The 19,774-nt window shown below is 46.3% G+C and overlaps 1 protein-coding gene across 1 annotated transcript in view; it reads right to left on the bottom strand.

The window, feature by feature from the left end:
- The window catches only part of LOC135056792 (ovostatin-like), an 83,199-nt gene that overhangs the window by 36,945 nt on the left and 26,480 nt on the right, over positions 1–19,774 (bottom strand). Inside the window, exons 6-18 of the mRNA XM_063962387.1 lie at positions 18,387–18,407; positions 16,331–16,499; positions 15,103–15,187; positions 14,555–14,681; positions 10,993–11,107; positions 10,625–10,740; positions 10,145–10,303; positions 9,423–9,653; positions 8,241–8,298; positions 7,898–8,040; positions 6,915–7,064; positions 5,771–5,938; positions 4,942–5,047 (exon numbers count right to left, since the gene is read on the bottom strand). Of these exons, the coding sequence (XP_063818457.1) occupies positions 4,942–5,047; positions 5,771–5,938; positions 6,915–7,064; positions 7,898–8,040; positions 8,241–8,298; positions 9,423–9,653; positions 10,145–10,303; positions 10,625–10,740; positions 10,993–11,107; positions 14,555–14,681; positions 15,103–15,187; positions 16,331–16,499; positions 18,387–18,407 (1,648 nt within the window). The remainder of the gene's footprint in view (positions 1–4,941; positions 5,048–5,770; positions 5,939–6,914; positions 7,065–7,897; positions 8,041–8,240; positions 8,299–9,422; positions 9,654–10,144; positions 10,304–10,624; positions 10,741–10,992; positions 11,108–14,554; positions 14,682–15,102; positions 15,188–16,330; positions 16,500–18,386; positions 18,408–19,774) is intronic.

Here is a 19,774-nt window from a genome sequence, read left to right as displayed (position 1 = left end):
ATTAAAAAAATATAATATAATATATAATATAATATCTCCTATATATTTGCCTTAATCTGTGACTCTGTGCTCGTAACGCTGGGCGGAGTCAACTGCATCTGCTGCAGGGAGCTACCCCATACCCAGCGCCAGCAGCAGTCAGGTGCAAGACCCTACCTTATAGTATAGGAGGTGAGGATGGCCACTAGCTGCCGGCTGCTGTGCCTGTCCTCCCCCCCCCCCCAATCACCTGTGACAGCGGGCTGTGTGCTGTGCAGCGCGGGTCCCGAAAAGGGGGCGGGGCTACGGCGTCACGAGGGGGCGGGGCTACACAGAATAGAGGGGCGGAGCTACACGGGACCAGACAGCTGAACAGTGGTGGAATCAGCATTGCAGTGACGGCCAGCCAGACTTGGTAAGTGGAGGGTGAGAGAGAAATGTGTGTGCATATAGTGTGTGTGTGTGTGTGTGTGTGTGTGTGTGTGTGTGTGTGTGTGTGTGTGTGTGTGTGTGTGTATATATATATATATATAGTGGGGTGTGTGTGTTTGTATATATGTGTGAATTGTGTGTGTGTGAGGTATGTCTGTGTGTGCGCACTTTATGGACGCCACTGCTGGGGGGGCCATTACATGCAAGGACGCTACTACTATAGGGGGGGCATTACGTATAAGGACGCTACTACTATAGGGGGGGCATTACGTATAAGGACGCTACTACTATAGGGGGGGCATTACATATAAGGACGCTACTACTATAGGGGGGGCATTACGTATAAGGACGCTACTACTATAGGGGGGGCATTACGTATAAGGACGCTACTACTATGGGGGGCATTACGTATAAGGACGCTACTACTATAGGGGGGCATTACGTATAAGGACGCTACTACTATGGGGGGGCATTACGTATAAGGACGCTACTACTATAGGGGGGGCATTACGTATAAGGACGCTACTACTATGGGGGGGCATTACTTCTAAGGACGCTACTACTATAGGGGGGAATTACGTATAAGGAGGCTACTAATACTGGGGGGCATTACATATAAGGACGCTACTACTGGGGGGGCATTATGTATAAGGACTCTATTACTTCTGGGGGGCATTATGTATAAGGACGGTGCTACTACTACTGGGAGGGCATTACATGTAAGGATGCTACTACTACTGGGGGGGCATTATGTATAAGGACGCTACTACTGGGAGGGCATTACATGTAAGGATGCTACTACTACTGGGGGGGCATTATGTATAAGGACGGTACTACTACTGGGGGCACATTATGTATAAGGATGCTACTACTACAGGGGTGGCATTACGTATTAGGACGCTACTATTACTGTTGGGGGGCATTACATATAACTGCTACTACTACTGGGGGGCATTACGTATAAGGACGCTACTACTACAGGTGGGGCATTACGTATAAGGATGCTACTATTACTGTTGTGGGGCATTACATATAACTGCTACTACTACTGGGGGGGCATTATGTATAAGGACACTACTACTATTGGGGGGGCATTATGTATAAGGACGCTACTACTACTGGGGGGGGCATTATGTATAAGGATGCTACTACTACTGGGGGGGCATTATGTATAAGGATGCTACTACTACTGGGGGGGCATTATGTATAAGGACGCTACTATTACTGTTGGGGAGCATTACATATAACTGCTACTACTACTGGGGGGGCATTATGTATAAGGACACTACTACTATTGGGGGGGCATTACGTATATGGACGCTACTACTAAGGGTGGGGCATTACGTATAAGGACGCTACTACTACGGGTGGGGCATTACGTATAAGATGAATAAGATTGTGCTACATTGTGGCGTAATTTTAAATGGGGGTACTATTGTGTGGCCATGCCCTTTAGTTGTGAGACCACACCACTTTTCCCGATGCACAACAAAGGAATATGGGAGGGCGCAAAATTCATAGTTTGCAGGGGGGCGCCGAACACCCTAGCACCGGCCCTGGCCACCAGTAGCAAAAGTACACCACGGCCACTGACACCATCTGCAGGGAGGGGAACAGCGCTGATATGGAGGGTACTTGCAGGCAGCGAGTCGCCGCCCGCAGCTCCTCTCCCACCTACACACCATACCTGCCGCCTGACACCCACACCCCAGGGAGAGGGCGCTAGCTCAGGCACCGCTAGATCAGCATCTGCAGCATACACACAAGGGCTGCCATGCTCAGCGGCAAGCGGTGCGGAGCATGTGCAGCGGGACAGCGCCAGGACGGGACATGCACTAATCAACATTGCTGCTGGGCCGGAGCTCCCTCCGTCTGCAGCCTAAGGACGCGCGCCGCACCTCTCCAGGGAAACACCATGCCTGCCCGCCCACAGGGCTCCGGACGCTTACCTATGCTCCGCAATCACAGCAGCTGACGCTGCCAGGCAGGATGGAGGAATGACGCCCGTCAGACGGGGCGGACAGTGTGCGGCGGAACGGGGCCAGGAAGGAATGCTGACCACGACCCATTGCTGCTGGGTCTGAGCTCTCTCCCTCTGCAGTCACCATCTCACAGCAGCAGCCTGGAGGTTAGTGGCCACCACGACCCGCACATCCTTACCTCACACATACCTCACATATACCTCACACATGAGAGCAAAGGTACACACACTGTGACATCACACCTGTAGCCCACCCCTATATCTGCTAAGTACTCCCCGTCACTATGCCCTGTCACCCTCATCCTGCTCTCTAACTGCCTGTCTGTGTACTGGCCTTCACCCCTCTCACACCATCACCAACCCTCACTAACTACCACAGAGACTATGTGCACTGATATCTGCCCCTCCACCACCTGCAGCGCCCCTGGACCCCTCCCCATCCCCCGCAAACCCCCGCACCTGCCCCTCCACCACCCGTGGCACCCCCACCCACTGCGCCTTCGGACCCCCTACCCCACCCGCAGTGTCTTACAAACCCCTCCCCCATCTGCAGCAGCCCCTCCCCCACTCCCCCATCCGCTGCACCCCCGGACCCATCCCCTGCACCCCCACCCCTCCAGCAACAGCAACACTTTCGGTCCCACTACCCCACCCGCAGCACTCACCCCACCACCAACCACTCCACCTGCGGACCCCCTACACCACCTGCTCCTCCACCACCTACAGCCCCTCCCGATCCACCGCACTCTCACCCTCCTCCCTCCCCCACCCGCAGCGCCTCCAGGCCCCCTACCTCACCCGCAACACCTGCACCCTTCTCCACCAGCAGCGCCTCCGGAACCCCTCCCCCATCCGCAACAGCCCCTCCCCCGCCTCCCCCCACAGCACCCCCACCCCTCCTGCATCCCCTGACCCCCTCCCCATCCGCTGAACCCCCGCATTCACCCCTCCCCCATCCGCTGCACCCACTGAACCATCCCCTACACCCCCACCTCTCCAGCAACCGCAACACCTTCGGACCCACTACCCCACCCTCAGCACCCACCCCTTCACCACCCACTGCACCTCCGGACCTCCTACACCACCCGCTCCTCCACCACCTGCAGCCCCTCCCCATCCACCTCACCCCCACCCGCAGCGCCTCCAGGCCCCCTACCTCACCCGCAACACCTGCACCCTTCCACCCTGCAGCGCCTCCGGAACCCCTCCCTCATCCGCAACAGCCCCTCACCCGCCTCTCCCCCACCCACAGCACCTCACCTCTCCCACACTCCCGGACCACCACCACCATCCGCTGCACCCCCGCACCCACCCGCGCACACACCCCTCCACCACCTGCAGCACCTCCAGACCCCCTCCCCCATCCACCGCAAATCCACACACCTGTCCCTCCACCACCCGTGGCACCCCCACCCACAGCACCTACGGACCCCACAGCACCTACGGACCCCACACCTCAACACACACGGACCCTCCCTCCTCCGGACCCCTAACCCCATTCACTGCACCCCCCCCCCTCTCCCACCCGCAACGCCTCCACACCTCCTACCCACCTGCCACACCCTTTCCCACCCGCAGTACCTCTGGAACCCCTCCCCCATCCAGCCCAGCATCTGCCCCTCCCCCACACACAACGCCCCCCTGGCCCCCTCCCCCGGTACCCACCCGCGGCGCCTCCAGACCCCCTATGCCACCCGCCCCTCCACCACCTACATCACCTCCGGACCCCCTCCCCCATCCGCCACACCCCGCATCTGGCTCTCCCCCGCCCGCTGCACCTTTGGATCCCCTACCCCACCCACGCAGCAGGCCCTTCCCAATCCGCATCGCCTACACCATTCGCAACAGCACCGCACCCGCCACTCTCCCACCCACGTTACCCCCGCATCCACCCCTCCCCCACCCACCGCGCCCCCTGGACACCTCCCCCATCCACTGCACACCCACCCCTTCCCCATCTGCAGCGCCTTCGGAACCCCTCCTCCATCCGAAACAGCCCTGCAGCTGCCATCCCCCACCTGCGACACCCCTGCTCCTACCCCACCCACAGCGCCTTCATACCCCCTCCCCCATCCGCGGTCCCCACTCCCCAAACCCCTTACTGTTGCAAGGGACTACGCCCCCTTCATCATCGGACGCCCTTTCATTGTGCAATATTCAAACACTAACAAAACTAGGAATGCAGGTAATACTCCATATATTGAACCCCAGAAAGGCATGCAGGGGTTAAGGGGGCGTAGCCCCTTCCGACGGTGTGAAGAGCGCCCGTAGGGCGCGATGAAGCACCTAGTAATATATATATATATATATATATATATATATATATATATATATAATTTATATATATACAATTTATATATATACAAACATATATACACACATACATACATACATACACTATTTAGATAGCCGAACAATAACCATGGGACAAAAATCACACTATCAGCCCTTTTTTTCCCTGGAAGAAAAAGGATCACAGCTAATAGGATACGCCCCATGCCTCTTAAACTGAAGACCTTCAAAAATAGTAGCAGTCATATTATGATCACCTTTAGCAAGTACTTTTATTGGACGTGGGCTGATCTCTTGGGTCTCATCCTTACAGACCTCTGGTTTTCTCATTCTGAGAGGTGTTGCAACATGAAGCCCAAGTCCCTGAAAGAAACAAGGCAGAAACATTAAAAACAACTGCATTTACATGTATAAAATAGTTTGAGTCTTTGTTGGCCACTGGTAATACAATAGGGTATTAAAGGATACCCTACGACTGGAACAGTGGGAAGGTTTAGGCTGGCAAGGCAAGATTCAGCGTCCAAGAGGTTTACAAAACAAGAATATTAGGATAATTTTGGGGATGGTACGACCTGGCGTCCCCCTTCAGGGCTCCATACCAAGATGCAACACTGTAACTAACGGAATGTCTTTTGTCACAATTAGTGGGTCATTTACTAAGCAGTGATAAAAGTGGAGAAGTGAGCCAGTGGAGAAGTTGCCCATGGCAACCAATCAGCATTGACGCAACATTTATAATTTACATACTATAACAGTATACAGAGCAGCTGATTGGAGAAGTTGCCCATGTCAACCACTTTTATCACTGCTTTTTAAATGTCCCCCTTAGTCTCTTATCTTAGTTGAACAGTAACTATGGCTTCAATATTGTTACCACAACTTGATTGTTACAGTTGTACTCTGTACACTTTGTAAAATGATCGATACCATGTTTCCATTGTGTTTCAATAATGTATTGATTCCCTATGTATTGATAGTGTCTAAGTAAAAGATATTTAAAAAAAAAAAAAAAAGGGGGGGGGGGGAGCATATTTGAGATCCTATGCTAGCCCAGGTTTTGTCCTGCCGATTACGGGTTAAACTCACCTTAAGCAGATTATAGCTGTCGCCTTCAGTGCTGCTGCTTACAAGGTTATAGAATCCTCCATCAAAGAGGTGAAGTTTTCTTCCATCCTCACACGGAGGTGCTGGGTCCTCTACATTATAGCCACCAATGTTGTAACCGGAGCTCCAGTACCTCAGGGAGTTGTAGACCTATTACAGGGACACAAGTCAGTGCTGTGGACACACGATGAGTTCTAAGGGCCCCATTTATCAAAATGTTTTAGCCATTTAAAACGTGTTGCATATAATAAATGATGCTCCAGCCAATCAGCTCCTGTCATTTTTCAAACCGATAAGAGTTAGGAGCCGATTGGCTGAAGCACATTTTATCATACTCAATGACTTTTAAAATAGCAAAATCTAATGGCTAAACGGGCCCCTAATCTCTAGCTTTGAGATATGAAAGTGAAAAGAGATGGAAAAAGTTGGAGTTACTTCTCCATACTCCAGGACCACTCTGCTGCAACTCAACACCACTGATCACCATTCACTCCATTAGCCTTCATGACTGTGGCTTCCTTCAGTGTCTTTACCCCTGCACTATGTTGGGGACCCACAAGGCACTGCACACATTCTCTTGGAAATTGAATTCACTCATAATCTAGTTCCACCTCTAGGCTGCCACCATAACCTACCTCACCTTCCTTAAAGTTCCCCTTCTGTACTATGACCAAAAACAGATCATAAAGATTTCTCTCCTCCATAAGTCATTACCTCCCCTTACATCTCAGTCATCATGTCCACTACAATTTCCTCTCAAGCCCACTGCCCTTGGGCCACATCTGCCTCGGATATCTGCTTTACTCCTCATAGACAGATTCTCTCCCAAATCAACTACTGCAACCTCCTATTCCCCTCTATCTATCTGAGCTTCAACCCAACGTAACTCAGCAAGACTGACCGTTTACTTATCCCCTCTCCATAAAATCTCAAACTGGACCCAATGTCCTCAAGAATCCATTTTTGTGGGATATGCATTAACATGTCATTTTATTGGTTTCAGTCATTTAGAGGAGACAGACCATCACCACAAAGAGGTGGAGGTTGAGAGTTTAGAAGTAAAGTTAAGATCTATTTAATCATTCAGCCCAGGCAAGAAAGGATTATTAGGGTCTCCATGACTTACTGTGTCAGCCGAGAACCTCTCATAGGAGTTGAGGAGCAGGAGGCTGTAATCAATCACTCTAAGTCCACAGATGGAATTCGGATCTGCAGAAACTTTTACTTCAACATTGGAGCCTGGAACCCCCTTTTCTGCTGAGAAAGTCATAGAAACCTAGAAGTGCCAAATGAGAGGACACAGAATCAGTCATCTAGACGGTGCAGGTAAAGCCATCTGCTTCCCCCTAAACCAGGGGTTTATTTACCAAGAGTCAGATTTTAAAACCCGGTGACTTAGTTCGGGATGACGATAAAAATTAAAATAGGCAACGCATTTACTAGCCATGTTTTGCTAGTAAAATCATTGCCCTTTTAAAATTTAGCCATCAACACAATTGGAAGCTACAGATTTGAGAAGCAAGCACTTTCTACATAAATTCAAGGCTTGATGAGTCTCCCCCACTGTGACCAACAACCCACAGAAGAAACACCAGTTACTCTAGAAAAATACATAGTAGTACACCCAGAACCACCATATTGAATAACTTCAACATGAAAAACAGTCTCTGCAAAGCGAAGTGTAAAATCCTTCACATCACATCCGTCCCTGCGCGGCTGGAGCGCGATTTTCTTTAGTGACTAAACTGAAAACAATGGCTTGTACATCCTAGGGTAATATATTGTAAATAAAGACATGTGCACATCTAATCTACAGAAGAGAAAATGGTATTCTGAAAGCAAGTGGTTGATAATTAATATAGAGGCAAGCAGACATTAAAATTTTTGATAGCCATGTTTCCGTTGGAAAAAAGATGACAAAAGTTAAATTGGAGTACTTCCCAGTTCTACTAAAAGGGCTTTAACAAAAAAAAACAAAAAAATTATATCATGCCCAAAAAGTCAGTCCTAGCACAAGAAAAACAGAAAAACCCAAAACGAAAAGTTCAAATGCCATAATCTTTAGTTTTATTGCACTCCGTGGATTATTGGTCACATTACTGCACTTACCACATTTTTAAAGGTTTTCTCAATATCGAGCTTGATAGTGTCAGCAATTAATTCTTTCTCCAGGATGGCATATACAACCAGATCCGCACTGGGGGCAAGATCAGTGGACACAGGGACATCCAAGGACAGGGACCCATTCCTAGCTGCAAGGATGGAGGAAGCTAGTGAGCCAGTCTGAACAGACGTCACAGTGACGATTACCCATATAAGAAAGCGGATTATAAAGAAACCATAGCCAATAATATGCAACAACATTATTTGATACACTTTACAAGCGCGTCGAAATATCTTAAAATTTTTAAAAATAATAATAATTCTTATTTGGCTAAGAGAACATACTTACAGTTTGTCAAGTCAACATCCTTCTGACCATTACTCACAATCTTTGAGTTTGATAATGTCTAAAGGATAATATAAAAAAAATGTAGTAAATGGTGAGAAGGAGAGGGGGAAAATAAAATTATATATATATATATATATATATATATATATATATATATATATATATATATATTTTTTTTTTTTTATATTGTTTTTCACCCACTGACATTTATAGTGTTGACATGTAGCTAAAATGGTTACACGGTACAAGCCATCTTCCAAGGGTTATTGTGCAAGTTTCAACTTTACATGTCTGAGTTCCAGACTTAAAGGTCAGGCTGATTAGACTGCAGGTGCATGTTGTTTACTTGGCTCTATAAAAGGGTCTGCGTATGCCCAAGCCAATCACTGATATTGCAGTGTCCCAGTGCTGTACAGTACTTAGCCCAAGAGAGATACTTTATCATATGGACAGTGGTTTATCTTCTATTACTTGAATAAGGTTATATTCAATAAAAAAAGTGTACACTAACCCCCTTCCTCACACCTACCAACTAGTAGGCATTAGCCAATCTATAGAACGGTACTGTTAACTAACTAACAGTTATGGGTCTAAAGGGTTCTATAAAGTTATAACTATTTGTGGGACTCCTGCAAATCACATTTAACGGACCAAGGGGGAGATGTACTAAGCCTGAAAAGTGATAAATTTCACAGTGATAAACTGCCAGCCAATCAGCTCCTAACTACCATGCCACTGGCTGTGTTTGAAAAATGACAGTTAGGAGCCGATTGGCTGGTACTTTATCACCGTGATATTTATCACTTTTCAAGGCTTAGTACATCTGGCCCCAAATCATCTATACTTGGACATTAGGAATAGGAAACAGTGCACATGTCCTGTCAAGATAATCATTTCTGTTCTCAACTTGGAATCTTTATTTTTTAAAGTGACCTAAAATTTTAAAAATCTTGGCAAAATATTCAGATTTTTTGGGCTGACCTGATTAACACATTTATATATTAAACTCTTCTTTACAGGCTAAGAGTGCTTGATTAAGAAACACATTTCTGTTTCCATATAAAGTTTGCGTGTATATATAAACCGGGTGCGGCTAAAATTGTCCAGACAGTCCATAAGATGTCCAAGTTTTATGCGTTCACATGGCTGTCAGTCTGGTCAGTTACCCTTTCCACCACTCACCATATAGTAGATAGTGGCCTTTGTTGCTCCATCACCAACTCCTGATGGGGCTATAGTATACTGCAAGTCAATTTTGTGGGTTTGTCCACAACGCAGTTCTCCTTTAGGGCGTTTCAGCTGCAGGAAGCTCCCAGATTGTGAGTAAAAGCTGTAAACGGTGTATTCGGCAGTGGGATATTCTGCATCTCGCCATTCAGAATAATAACACTGATCTTGATTCTTGTAGCTGACCTGTGAAAGATTCAGGCAGGACATTCAACAGGTGGTAGTCTAACCATGGCCTCTCAGACTGGAGAGAAGATCACCTGCTGTGATAGACGGACCTCCTGGGAGAAGCTGGACCAGGAAGCCCCAGTTACTATTCAAATAAATCCACTCAAGTTAAAAGAAAAACCCTTTCACTTCCAGCATATAAACCACATCTCTGTGCAGCTGTTCATACAGGGGGGGAATATGCATCAACACTTGGAGAGAGATAAAGTACCAATCAGCTCCTGTAATTTTTGAAACACAGCCTGTAAAGTGACAGTCAGGAGCTGATTGGCTGGTACTTTATTTCCGTCCACTTCAGAACTCTCCAAAGCTTAGCACATAGACCCCTATGTCTTACACACTGATCAGATATTAGTGCAGGGACAATAGTGGATTACAAAATACGTGATTTTAGCACGGGTAAGATGGCTTCATGGCACTTCCATAAAAGCGCTGCTTAAATTGCTTACCTTGAAAGTAAAGTTTTGCTGTATCATATTGGATGTGTCTATCTGGAACTCCACTCGCCCATCATGGTCCGTTTTCAAAGTCTGAGTATCCTGCCCCTCGAGATCCAAGTCAATGTCTTCGTCAGGCATAGGTTGGTCATTCTCATCCTTTAAATGTGCCTGGAATTGAAGATATATATCTGGCTTTATAGTTTCTATTGCCTAGTTATTTATTGAAGTTAATACCAACTAGGAAGATGTTGCCCAAACATAAGTAGTCAAGGCGACATGGGGCACACAGGGAAACACGGGGAGTATTATTTTCAGTGGGTTGATCTAAAAAAATCAGGGGGAAAAGGGTTCTTCAAGTGGTCTCTGTAAAACGCGGTGTGCAATGCGTCTGGAATTGAGACTTACCACTCCCTATGAATGGGGCTGCACTACGTCCCCGTCCCCATCCCCATATCAGACTCATCTAGCTGTACACGATTCCACACTCACCACAACAGGGTAATCCAATCCACGCTTAAAATATTGGTTCGCTGAGTCATAGTCAAGCCGAAGTGACGCTGGCTGGCTGGTGATATAGATGTAACGCGTTTCGGTCATTTGAATGTCTGGGGGTAAAAATACAAGACAATAGCAATGATTTGAAGAAATCCAATATTGCAGGATTGGGTAACCTCAAACACTTACAGAAACCGAAATACAGTAGCTAAGATCGGAGATCGCCATAAGGTGGCCGAGATCTAACAGACATAAAGAGCAATTTATCGATGATCTCATATTGGCACATATAACTGTTAAGGTACTGCTTGTTAAAATAAAGATCTGAAAAGCTCCACAGTAAGACTGTATTAAGTTTTTACCAGTTCCTGCTTCAACCAATGTGATGTCCAAAGTCAAAGATGTTGATCTTCCCATGGACCTCATGGTGGGCGACATCATGTCAATAACACCACTGTAACTGCCATCCGGACCAAGCTAGGAGTAAAGCAATATTATACAGTATTAGCTGCATCAATTAACCAAGAAATCTCTTTTCCACTAGACAGTTTCGCAAAAATATAAAAAAATAATAATAATAAATTACTGTTGTGAAAAACCATGGATCCACACAAACATAGCAACTGTACAACAGAGTAGGTTTACCATGGTGAATTTGGGTATGGGTCATTAGGTCGACATGATCATTAGGTTGACCTGGAAAAAGGTCAACATGAGTTTTTTTTACTTTGGTATCGTTTTCTTCGTAGAGTGACGGGGAACCCCAATTAGTGCACCGTGTCCCCTCGCATGGCTTCTCCACTCGCCATGCTTCGGGCAAGGTGCTTTTCTCCGCTACCACTGCACTATGCACAGGTTACTATTTCCAGTCGTAGTCCACGTGGTGAAGAAGTATTAAAAAAAAAAAAAATTATTAAAAAAAAAAAAACCCACACACACCTCATGTAGACCTTTTTCCATGTCAACATAATGACCGTCACGATCTAGTGACCATGTTGACCTAAAGCATGTCGACCAATAGTGTTCAACCTAATGACTGTCGACCAAAGTGTTGTCGACCTAATGACCGTATCCCGGTGAATTTGCAGAACCTTCAAGTTGGCAATGAATTGCATTACTTTTCACATCAATACAACATTAAAGCCGGCACATACATGACAGTATAAAAAAGTTGTGCAGAACAGTTTCAAAACATATCCAACGTGCAGTGTTATAACAGGCAAGCAGGAATGGAGTATGCACTTGGATACGTGCTAGAACACTGATTTTATACACGTAATGTATGGGATGTGCTGGCTCTAATTCCTCTAGTTAGTATATGTATGTATAAATAAAACACCCATGCGCCTACTTTTTCATATGTCTTGGAGAGACACAGTGGCATTAAAGCAGTGTTCCCCTCTGTTGTAAAGTCACGTTCAAAAAAAACTTCCGAGGACTGAGCTCAAAACTTTCAGGAAGTCGACAGACTATAGAGAGTCATATGTTGACTTGTACTGTTCAATTTTTACCGCGTCGGCATTATCCATGTCAGCAATACAAAATTAAGGATTGGGGGGAGGGGGGGGGGGTTTACAATTTAGGGTCTTTGCAACAATAGGTTGGCACATCAGGGCTTTTTCACACTCGCAACCATTATGATTTTGCCACCGAATTACGGCAATAAACCGCACATGTAGGATGGTAAAATATAAGTGGACTAGGCTAAATCCAAATTCAGCCTGACACGAGCAATCCAACCCTCAGAATATATCAGTGTGGCACTAGTAATATATCAGTGTGCACCTTCACTAATCCAAGTGTACTGATGGCTAAACGAGGGTCAAAGGATTAAGGCACTTGGCCGGAAATCTTTACACCCAAGTCCATAGGTTTTTACCTATGGACTTCATTTTGCCCTACGGTCATCACCAAAACGAACTCTTGCCTTTAGCGTTGTGATCCAATTACAGTTCTCATTGCTATAGAGAAGACCAGATTTTGCCTCCAGTTTTTAATAAAATGTTTCTCTTTAAACTAAACCTCAAATTTATTCTTTAGATGTAGGAGGTCTTCATATACATAGGAGTGAAGGTAAATGCACCAGTCAATCGATCCAACAGCATGCGCTTCATTAGGTTCTGAAAACCTTGATCTACAGTGTCACTAAGGGCTCTATTTATCATCCTTAAAATGTCACAATTTTACACTCCGAAGGAGAAGAATGTCACAAGTAGAAATTGTGACATTCATCAAACTCCGAAAAAAGAGTTTTTGGAGTTTGATCGGGAAACTGTTTGCCTGAGATGGCGAACAACCCCTTAATCCCTCAACAGTTTGTGCAACCCTGGGGGTGGTGGCATGGCTGCAGTGTGATCTTTGCAGCTGGGCTGGCCCCTGTAATAAGGTGCAGGCGGCAGGGGGGGGGGGGAGTGGGGGCGACGTGGCTGTAGCAATCCTTTCTGCAGCTGGGCTGCCCCAGCAATTACTAGCCACCAATGGGGTAGGGGGGAGCACTGGTGCCGCCGCTGCAGCATGATGCGGTGGGAAGGGAGGGACCGTGGCTGCAGGTATCACTATCTATTGGTCAATCACAGCCGGTCAGCCCCGGCAGTATGATGGTCGGTGGTGGGTGGAGCGGCCACATATGTAAATTGTTGGCTGGGGGCGGCCGCTCCCGGGACACACAAGTAAGGTGGTGCTGGCGGCGGGGGCTGGTGGGCGCTGCAGCTTCAGAGGGGGAAAGTCAACTTTTTCTGAAAAACGGACTTCTCAAAAAACAGTTTTTCGGAAGTGATAATTTTTTCATAAGGGCACAATGAATAGTGAAAAATTTGTGAGATAATACAATGAGACTTGAAAACTAAAATATTCTCATTGCACAATGTTTTTCCATGATAAATACGCCCCTAAAAAGGTGAAACTTATGGTATGGTGGAATTTCTATACCATACATATAGCAATATATGCAGCTTAATCCCCAAAAACACCAGTTTTCTGGGGCTAACCACAAATCTTTAGCATCCCCTGAATGCAAGACAGACTCTCCGATATCTTCATTACCTGCCGTGATTCCGCCAGCAGCTGCAACCCCCATAGGTTTCTATTGGGGATGAGATGCTGCCAGATTTACCAACTTGGGGGCGTGTGTGTATCTGGACCCTCTATTTTCATTGGCCACACCCCATGTGGTCACACCCATGCACAGGACCACCAAGACATTTTTTCTACTTGCGCCACTGCCTATTGGCTACACCCCCGGAACTCTCTCTGTGCAAGAGCGATCAAGCAGGACAACGCATGCGCAGAACTCCCCCCGCTCTGCAGCTTTCGGAACCCCCATCTCTGCGGGTGCCAGTTGATACACTGGCTCGGTACAATCGCATTTATTATGTAACCAACGATAACTAGACCCCTTTGAAAATAAAAGTACCAGCCAATCAGCTCCTATCTGTCAAGTTACAGGCTGTGCTAGAAAAAGAACAATTGACAATAATTCGCTCGTAGGTTTTGGTCTCATACATTCCTATGGGCTGGTCTGACTTGCATGCAAATGCTTCTTTTTAGCCTTAATCTTGACCCGGACACCATAATTGTGTACGAGCATATGACACAGGCCAAGGTGTTAGCTGGACGAAACCACACAGATATCAGCCTGCCCATTTGCAATCGGCTATGAAATGCAGTCGGCTATGAACCCTGCGTACCTCTGTACCGACAGTAGATAGCAGGACACATTTATGAAGCAATAATCTAAGTGCAAGTCGGAGTATAAAGAATTTACAATATAAAAAGAGAGCAGATGATAAAGGCAAAAAGGTAAGTATACAAATCATAGTGCAAGGTACAAATTAGGTCAAAAAGGATGACAACTCTCAGCTCCCATCTGTACTGTATCCGGTCCTCACTTGAGCATAAAGTAGGCCACAGTGTCTCTGAACTTACCTCTCCGGTCATGTTAGAACAGCTGGGGCCTTTGTTTTTGAAGCAATTTTGTCGTCTGCCGTAAAATTCTGGCTGCTTGCAATACTGAACCACAGCGGAACCAGCCACAGGCTCACCGTACGTGTATCTGAGGGAGAGGCGTGCAGGATAAGTTGGCTACTCCGTTCTAAGCCCATCCTCACTATACATTAAGGGGGACGTGTACTAAGCAGTGATAAAAGTGGAGAAGTCAGCCAGTGGAGAAGTTGCCCATGGCAACCAATCAGCTGCTCTGTATATGTTTATATTATGCAAATTATAACGGTTACGTCAATGCAGATTGGTTGCCATGGGTAACTTCTCCTCTGGCTCACTTCTCCACTTTTATCACTGCTTAGTAAGTTAGTACTGTACATGTCCCCCTTTGTCCCAAAATACAAAAAACACAGGAAGATTGGTGTGGAGATATCACAATTGTTAATTGCTTGAATTTTGGTGTTCCCCCTCAAAAAAAAAAAAAAAAAAGGGGGGGGGGGGGGGGGGGGTCGAGGAGCACTGAATTTACGTACATAGCGGAAACATTGAATTTCAGCTCCTCTGTTGTCACCGATAAACTGTTAGGAGCATCCACTTTTATTTCAAATCTGGGCGCCACTGCAAGGGAGCAGAGACAAAAGGTTAATAATACTGTCTATAACAGGCCTGGCCAACCTGTGGCTCTCCAGGTGTTGTGAAACTTCACATCCCAGCATGCCCTGCCACAGTTTTAGCATTCCTTAATAGCAAAACTGTGGCAAAGCATGATGGGACTTGTAGTTGTACAACAGCTGGAGAGCCACAGGTTGGCCAGGCCTGGTCTATAATGTAGATTGAGGGCTTGTGAAAGAAACCCCCCCACCACACACAGCGGGTTGTAATACCCTGAGGACCACCGTGCATTAAAACCCCAGTTCAAGTATTTTTGCAGTGCCCTAAAGGGTTCTCTGTAACCTACTGTATTACAGCCATCCAGAATGTATCAAGTAAATGGGACGGAGACTACTACACCAGGGGCCGGTCTATGGGTCACCTCACAATTTCAATTTTGCCAATACACAGTAATCTGTGATGACATTTTAAAGAAACTTTTAATGTTAGTCTCAAAATTAAATCATGTCACCTATACATTCCTAAGTTCAACAGTTTTACCTTTTCATTTAATGTAATACATCTTGCCCCATGTCTTTATTCTGGGAATCGCAGGACAGCGATTCTGTTGTAGTTCTAGCTAGGCGTCATGCTCCTCTGCAGACATGCTGCAGTATATCCCATTTACCAGAGTGTTTTTGTTTGTTTTTTTAACACCTTTTTGGGTAATGGTGTTTGAGATCACCATAGGTGCGGGATGCAGTCTGATCTTGGATGTTTTTGTTTTTGTTTTTTAAAAAGGGCAATCACTTACAAGGCATGGTATTGCCAAGGCTTGATACATCTCCCCCGTGTTCTCTCTTTACCATGGGAGCAGGGACAGTAGCCGTGTCAGAAGAAGCATGCGGCCGCAACCGTGAAAGTCCACGGAATGCTCATCGGGAACATGTAATTACCCTAGATAGTTGTCACCCGATTACATTGATAGGCAACTAAACACAGGTTTGTCAGTTTCCAAAACAGGATTCATATACAAAACATATACATTACATTCATGAACACAAACCATCCCGGATCAATTCTCTTAATGACCGGCTACTGTATGAGAGTGGGATTTTGACCGCCACAATGGGTTCAATCATAGACTGCACAATAAATCGTATTAAATACCATATTCTTGCACGGTAAACCACTCCGTGACCGGAGAACCCTTTTCTCTTTCCGCTGAAATCATGTAAGACCCAGGAGTAGCGTCACTGATCAGCTGGAATTCCAAGTTGACCACCCCATGGTCAGATTCTTGTTGCGACCACTGGACTATTTTAGTTCTTGAAGGATCCTGGAGGAGAGATGGGGAAGGGGGGGGATCATCCGGTGAATAAACAGTTATGGTAAAGCCCTCGTCTCAGCGGTACACGGGTTAGTCATTTTCATATGGACTTTGAAAATGATTTGCTTTAAAGATTAAAATGATGAATTAGAACTTTACAAAAAGCAATTTCCGAGGGGTGCAGAAATTGCTGGCGATTGACTGCACAGGAGCTGCAAGTGAATACACAAGTCCATTGAATGAACAGTGTGACCCTAACCCTGAAAAGGAGACCTCGTTGGGATAGGTTGAGAAATGTAAAGATCATTTTTTATACCTGAAAATGTTCATTCGCTGGCAATGTTCATTCACCCTAATAGCATAGCAGTCTAAGCAAGTTGAGAATAGCTGTTTGCAAGAATTTGAGCTGGTTTCAGCTTTAAGACACATCTCTTTCACTGAGCGACATAGCAGGGCTTTACGGAGCCCTGTGCCGGCCACATCCCTTGAGAGAATGACATCATGCTGAGGGGGCGGGGCCACCAGGAACAGCACCGACTGGAGCATCCTAATGGGCTGTACAGGCAGCAGTGCGCCTGTATTGAGCATCCAAAGGACGCTCCGGGCAGCACTGCAGCAGCAATTTTGTCTGCTGCACCCTGCTAGCCAGATGCAGGCACCGTGTGACAGCAATGCTGTTGCCCCCAGAGCCTGGCACGATGGTACCGCTCGCACAGCCCTAGTTACAGCCCTGTCAGTGATCTAATTATTACACCTTACACTGGAGATCACATTGCAGTCACTGCATTTATGCTTCAGAGATCGCCCAATAAGTACACAAGGGATGGGCTTACAAGGTGGTGGCACATAGTGATAGGCTAAAGAGGCCCTTTTCTCCATGCTTTATTTTACAAGCAATTACACGGCTCTCTGAATGTGTTCTACTACACATACTATCAATGCACACTTAGGACATCACATGAAATCATGTAGAAATATTGTATGGAGGGATAGAAGGTTCAGATTGCCGTGGGGGCCCGATTCAGAGTCAGGCTGCCTCGTCCATGTGTGTCTTTTACCACAGTCACGTCTGCGACTTTATACCAAGTAGTAACCCTTCACCTGGTGGCCACCCAGGAACCCGAACGTGCAAGGACTAAAGGGCCCTACACACTGTCTGACCCGCCTCCGAGCTGCCCGACGGCGGATACGGCTGATGAGCGACCCGGCGGCGGGGGGGAGCAGTGACGGGGGAGTGAAGTTTCTTCACTCCCCCGTCACCCGGCTGCATTGAAGTGCAGGCAAATATGGACGAGATCGTCCAATTGGCCTGCATGTACAGCCGACGGGGGACCAGTAATGAACGAGCGCGGGGACACGCATCGTTCATCGCTGGAGCCTCCACACTGAAAGATATGAACGAGTTCTCAATCATTTATGAACGAGATCGTTCATATCTTTCAAAAAAATCGGCCAGTGTGTAGGGCCTATCAGACTCTCATTTTAGGAGTCTTTAGATACAACCTTCAGAACTACTGTAGCTCCTTCTCATGCTAGGGCATCTATCACGGTATGGCCTCCAATGTAAGCGATTTGGGGTCTATGTACTAAGCCTTGGAAAGAGGAACTGATTGGCTGGTACTTTATCTCTCTCCAAGGTTTAGTCTATAGATCCTTGAATTTGCAATCAGTTCTGCGACATGCCTTTAACACTCCCGTAACACGAGAGATCTCCATGCTTCTGAACAGCCACCTTCCCGTCACCACCCACCACTTTTCCAAAACATTTCGGAGACCTTGTATCTCTATTACTACTTTGCAGGTACACACAATGGGATGCAGGCGTTGTTTAAAAATACAATCCACTATTTGTGCAGGCAGCCTAATAATGGTGTAAATAATTCCTGAATTTCTTACCTGCAGGTACATAACTGGGAACTGAAACAAAGAAAGATCAAATATTAGTCTTCGGGGGGGGGGGGGGGTGCAAAAAGCAGCAAGAGTCATGATTATGTACATAAGTCACTGGGCATTATCATACTGTGCAATATCTGGCTCAGCCAGTGCAGTATGTATCCCCAACATGTGTCTTGGTCAGGTACCTCCCTTTGGGCCCAGTTCATGATAATGGTTTCAGAATGTTTTTTGCTATGCAAAAGGACAATTGCATGTTGGAAAGTTCAGATTTTCTATAGAACAGTGGTTCCCAAACTCAGGCCCAAATGTATTGAGCCTTAAAAAGGGATAAAGTAGAGATGGATAAAGAGAGATAAAGTACCAGCCAATCAGCTTCCTAGCCGCCATGTCACAGGCTGTGTGTGAAAAATGACACTTTATCTCTCTTTGTCAGTCTACACCACAGGTTCTCAAACTCGGTCCTCAGGTGCATGTTTTGCAGGTCTCCTCACAGAATCACAAGTGACATAATTAACTCCACCTGTGGACCTTTTAAAATGTGTCAGTGATTGATTAATTAATACACCTGTGCACCTGCTGGGTTACCTGCAAAACATGCACTGTGTGTGGTCCTGAGGACAGAGTTTGAGAACCCCTGGTCTACGCTATATCACTTTTTAAGGCTTAATACATTTGGGCCTCAATCCTCAAGGAGCATTAACAGTCCATGTTTTAAAGGTCAGCTGTGGACCTTGAGGACAGAATTTGGGAAACACTGCTTATTTTACCCTTTGTTTACACAGTTCAATGAACTTCAGTCAAAGTGAGGAAAGTAAATAAAATGTAAGAGTTCAAAACTTTGGTCGGGAGGTCATCAGCCTCATTTCCCATGTGCTTCAAGTGCCTATCCAATGTGATTCTAAATACCTCCTTTAACCTCTGGATTTTTCTACATTATCCAGACACCAATACAAATATGGAGGCCCTTGGCTGGCCTTGCTAAACACCCACTCCCCATTTGACATAGGAGAGCTAATCTTTTAGCCTAATCTGGCCTCGGCTCTTTCTAACCCGGGGACCCACCCCTTTGAATTCTTTTGATCTTTTTGGGTAGACGGTCTGTTTTCTGAATCTAACAAATTTGCCAGTTTATGGCACTCTGGGGTCTATTTATGAAGCAGTGAAAACAGTGGAGAAGTTGCCCATGGCATCCAATCAGCTGCTCCGTACAATTATAAATATTATTTCAATGCTGATTGGTTGCCATGGGCAACTTCTCCATTGGCTCACTTCTCCACACTTTTCACTGCTTCATGAATAGACCCTTCTGTACCAAATCGGTTTCCTGTACTTTTTGATTTTCTCAATAAACTCTTTCAAGAATAAAAATGGTACAAGTTTGTGGATGC

This window comes from Pseudophryne corroboree, chromosome 3 (assembly GCF_028390025.1).
Source record: "Pseudophryne corroboree isolate aPseCor3 chromosome 3, aPseCor3.hap2, whole genome shotgun sequence".
Taxonomy (NCBI): domain Eukaryota; kingdom Metazoa; phylum Chordata; class Amphibia; order Anura; family Myobatrachidae; genus Pseudophryne; species Pseudophryne corroboree.
The sequence above is the reverse complement of the archived record's forward strand: the minus strand, read 5'-3'. Positions and strand labels throughout refer to the sequence as shown.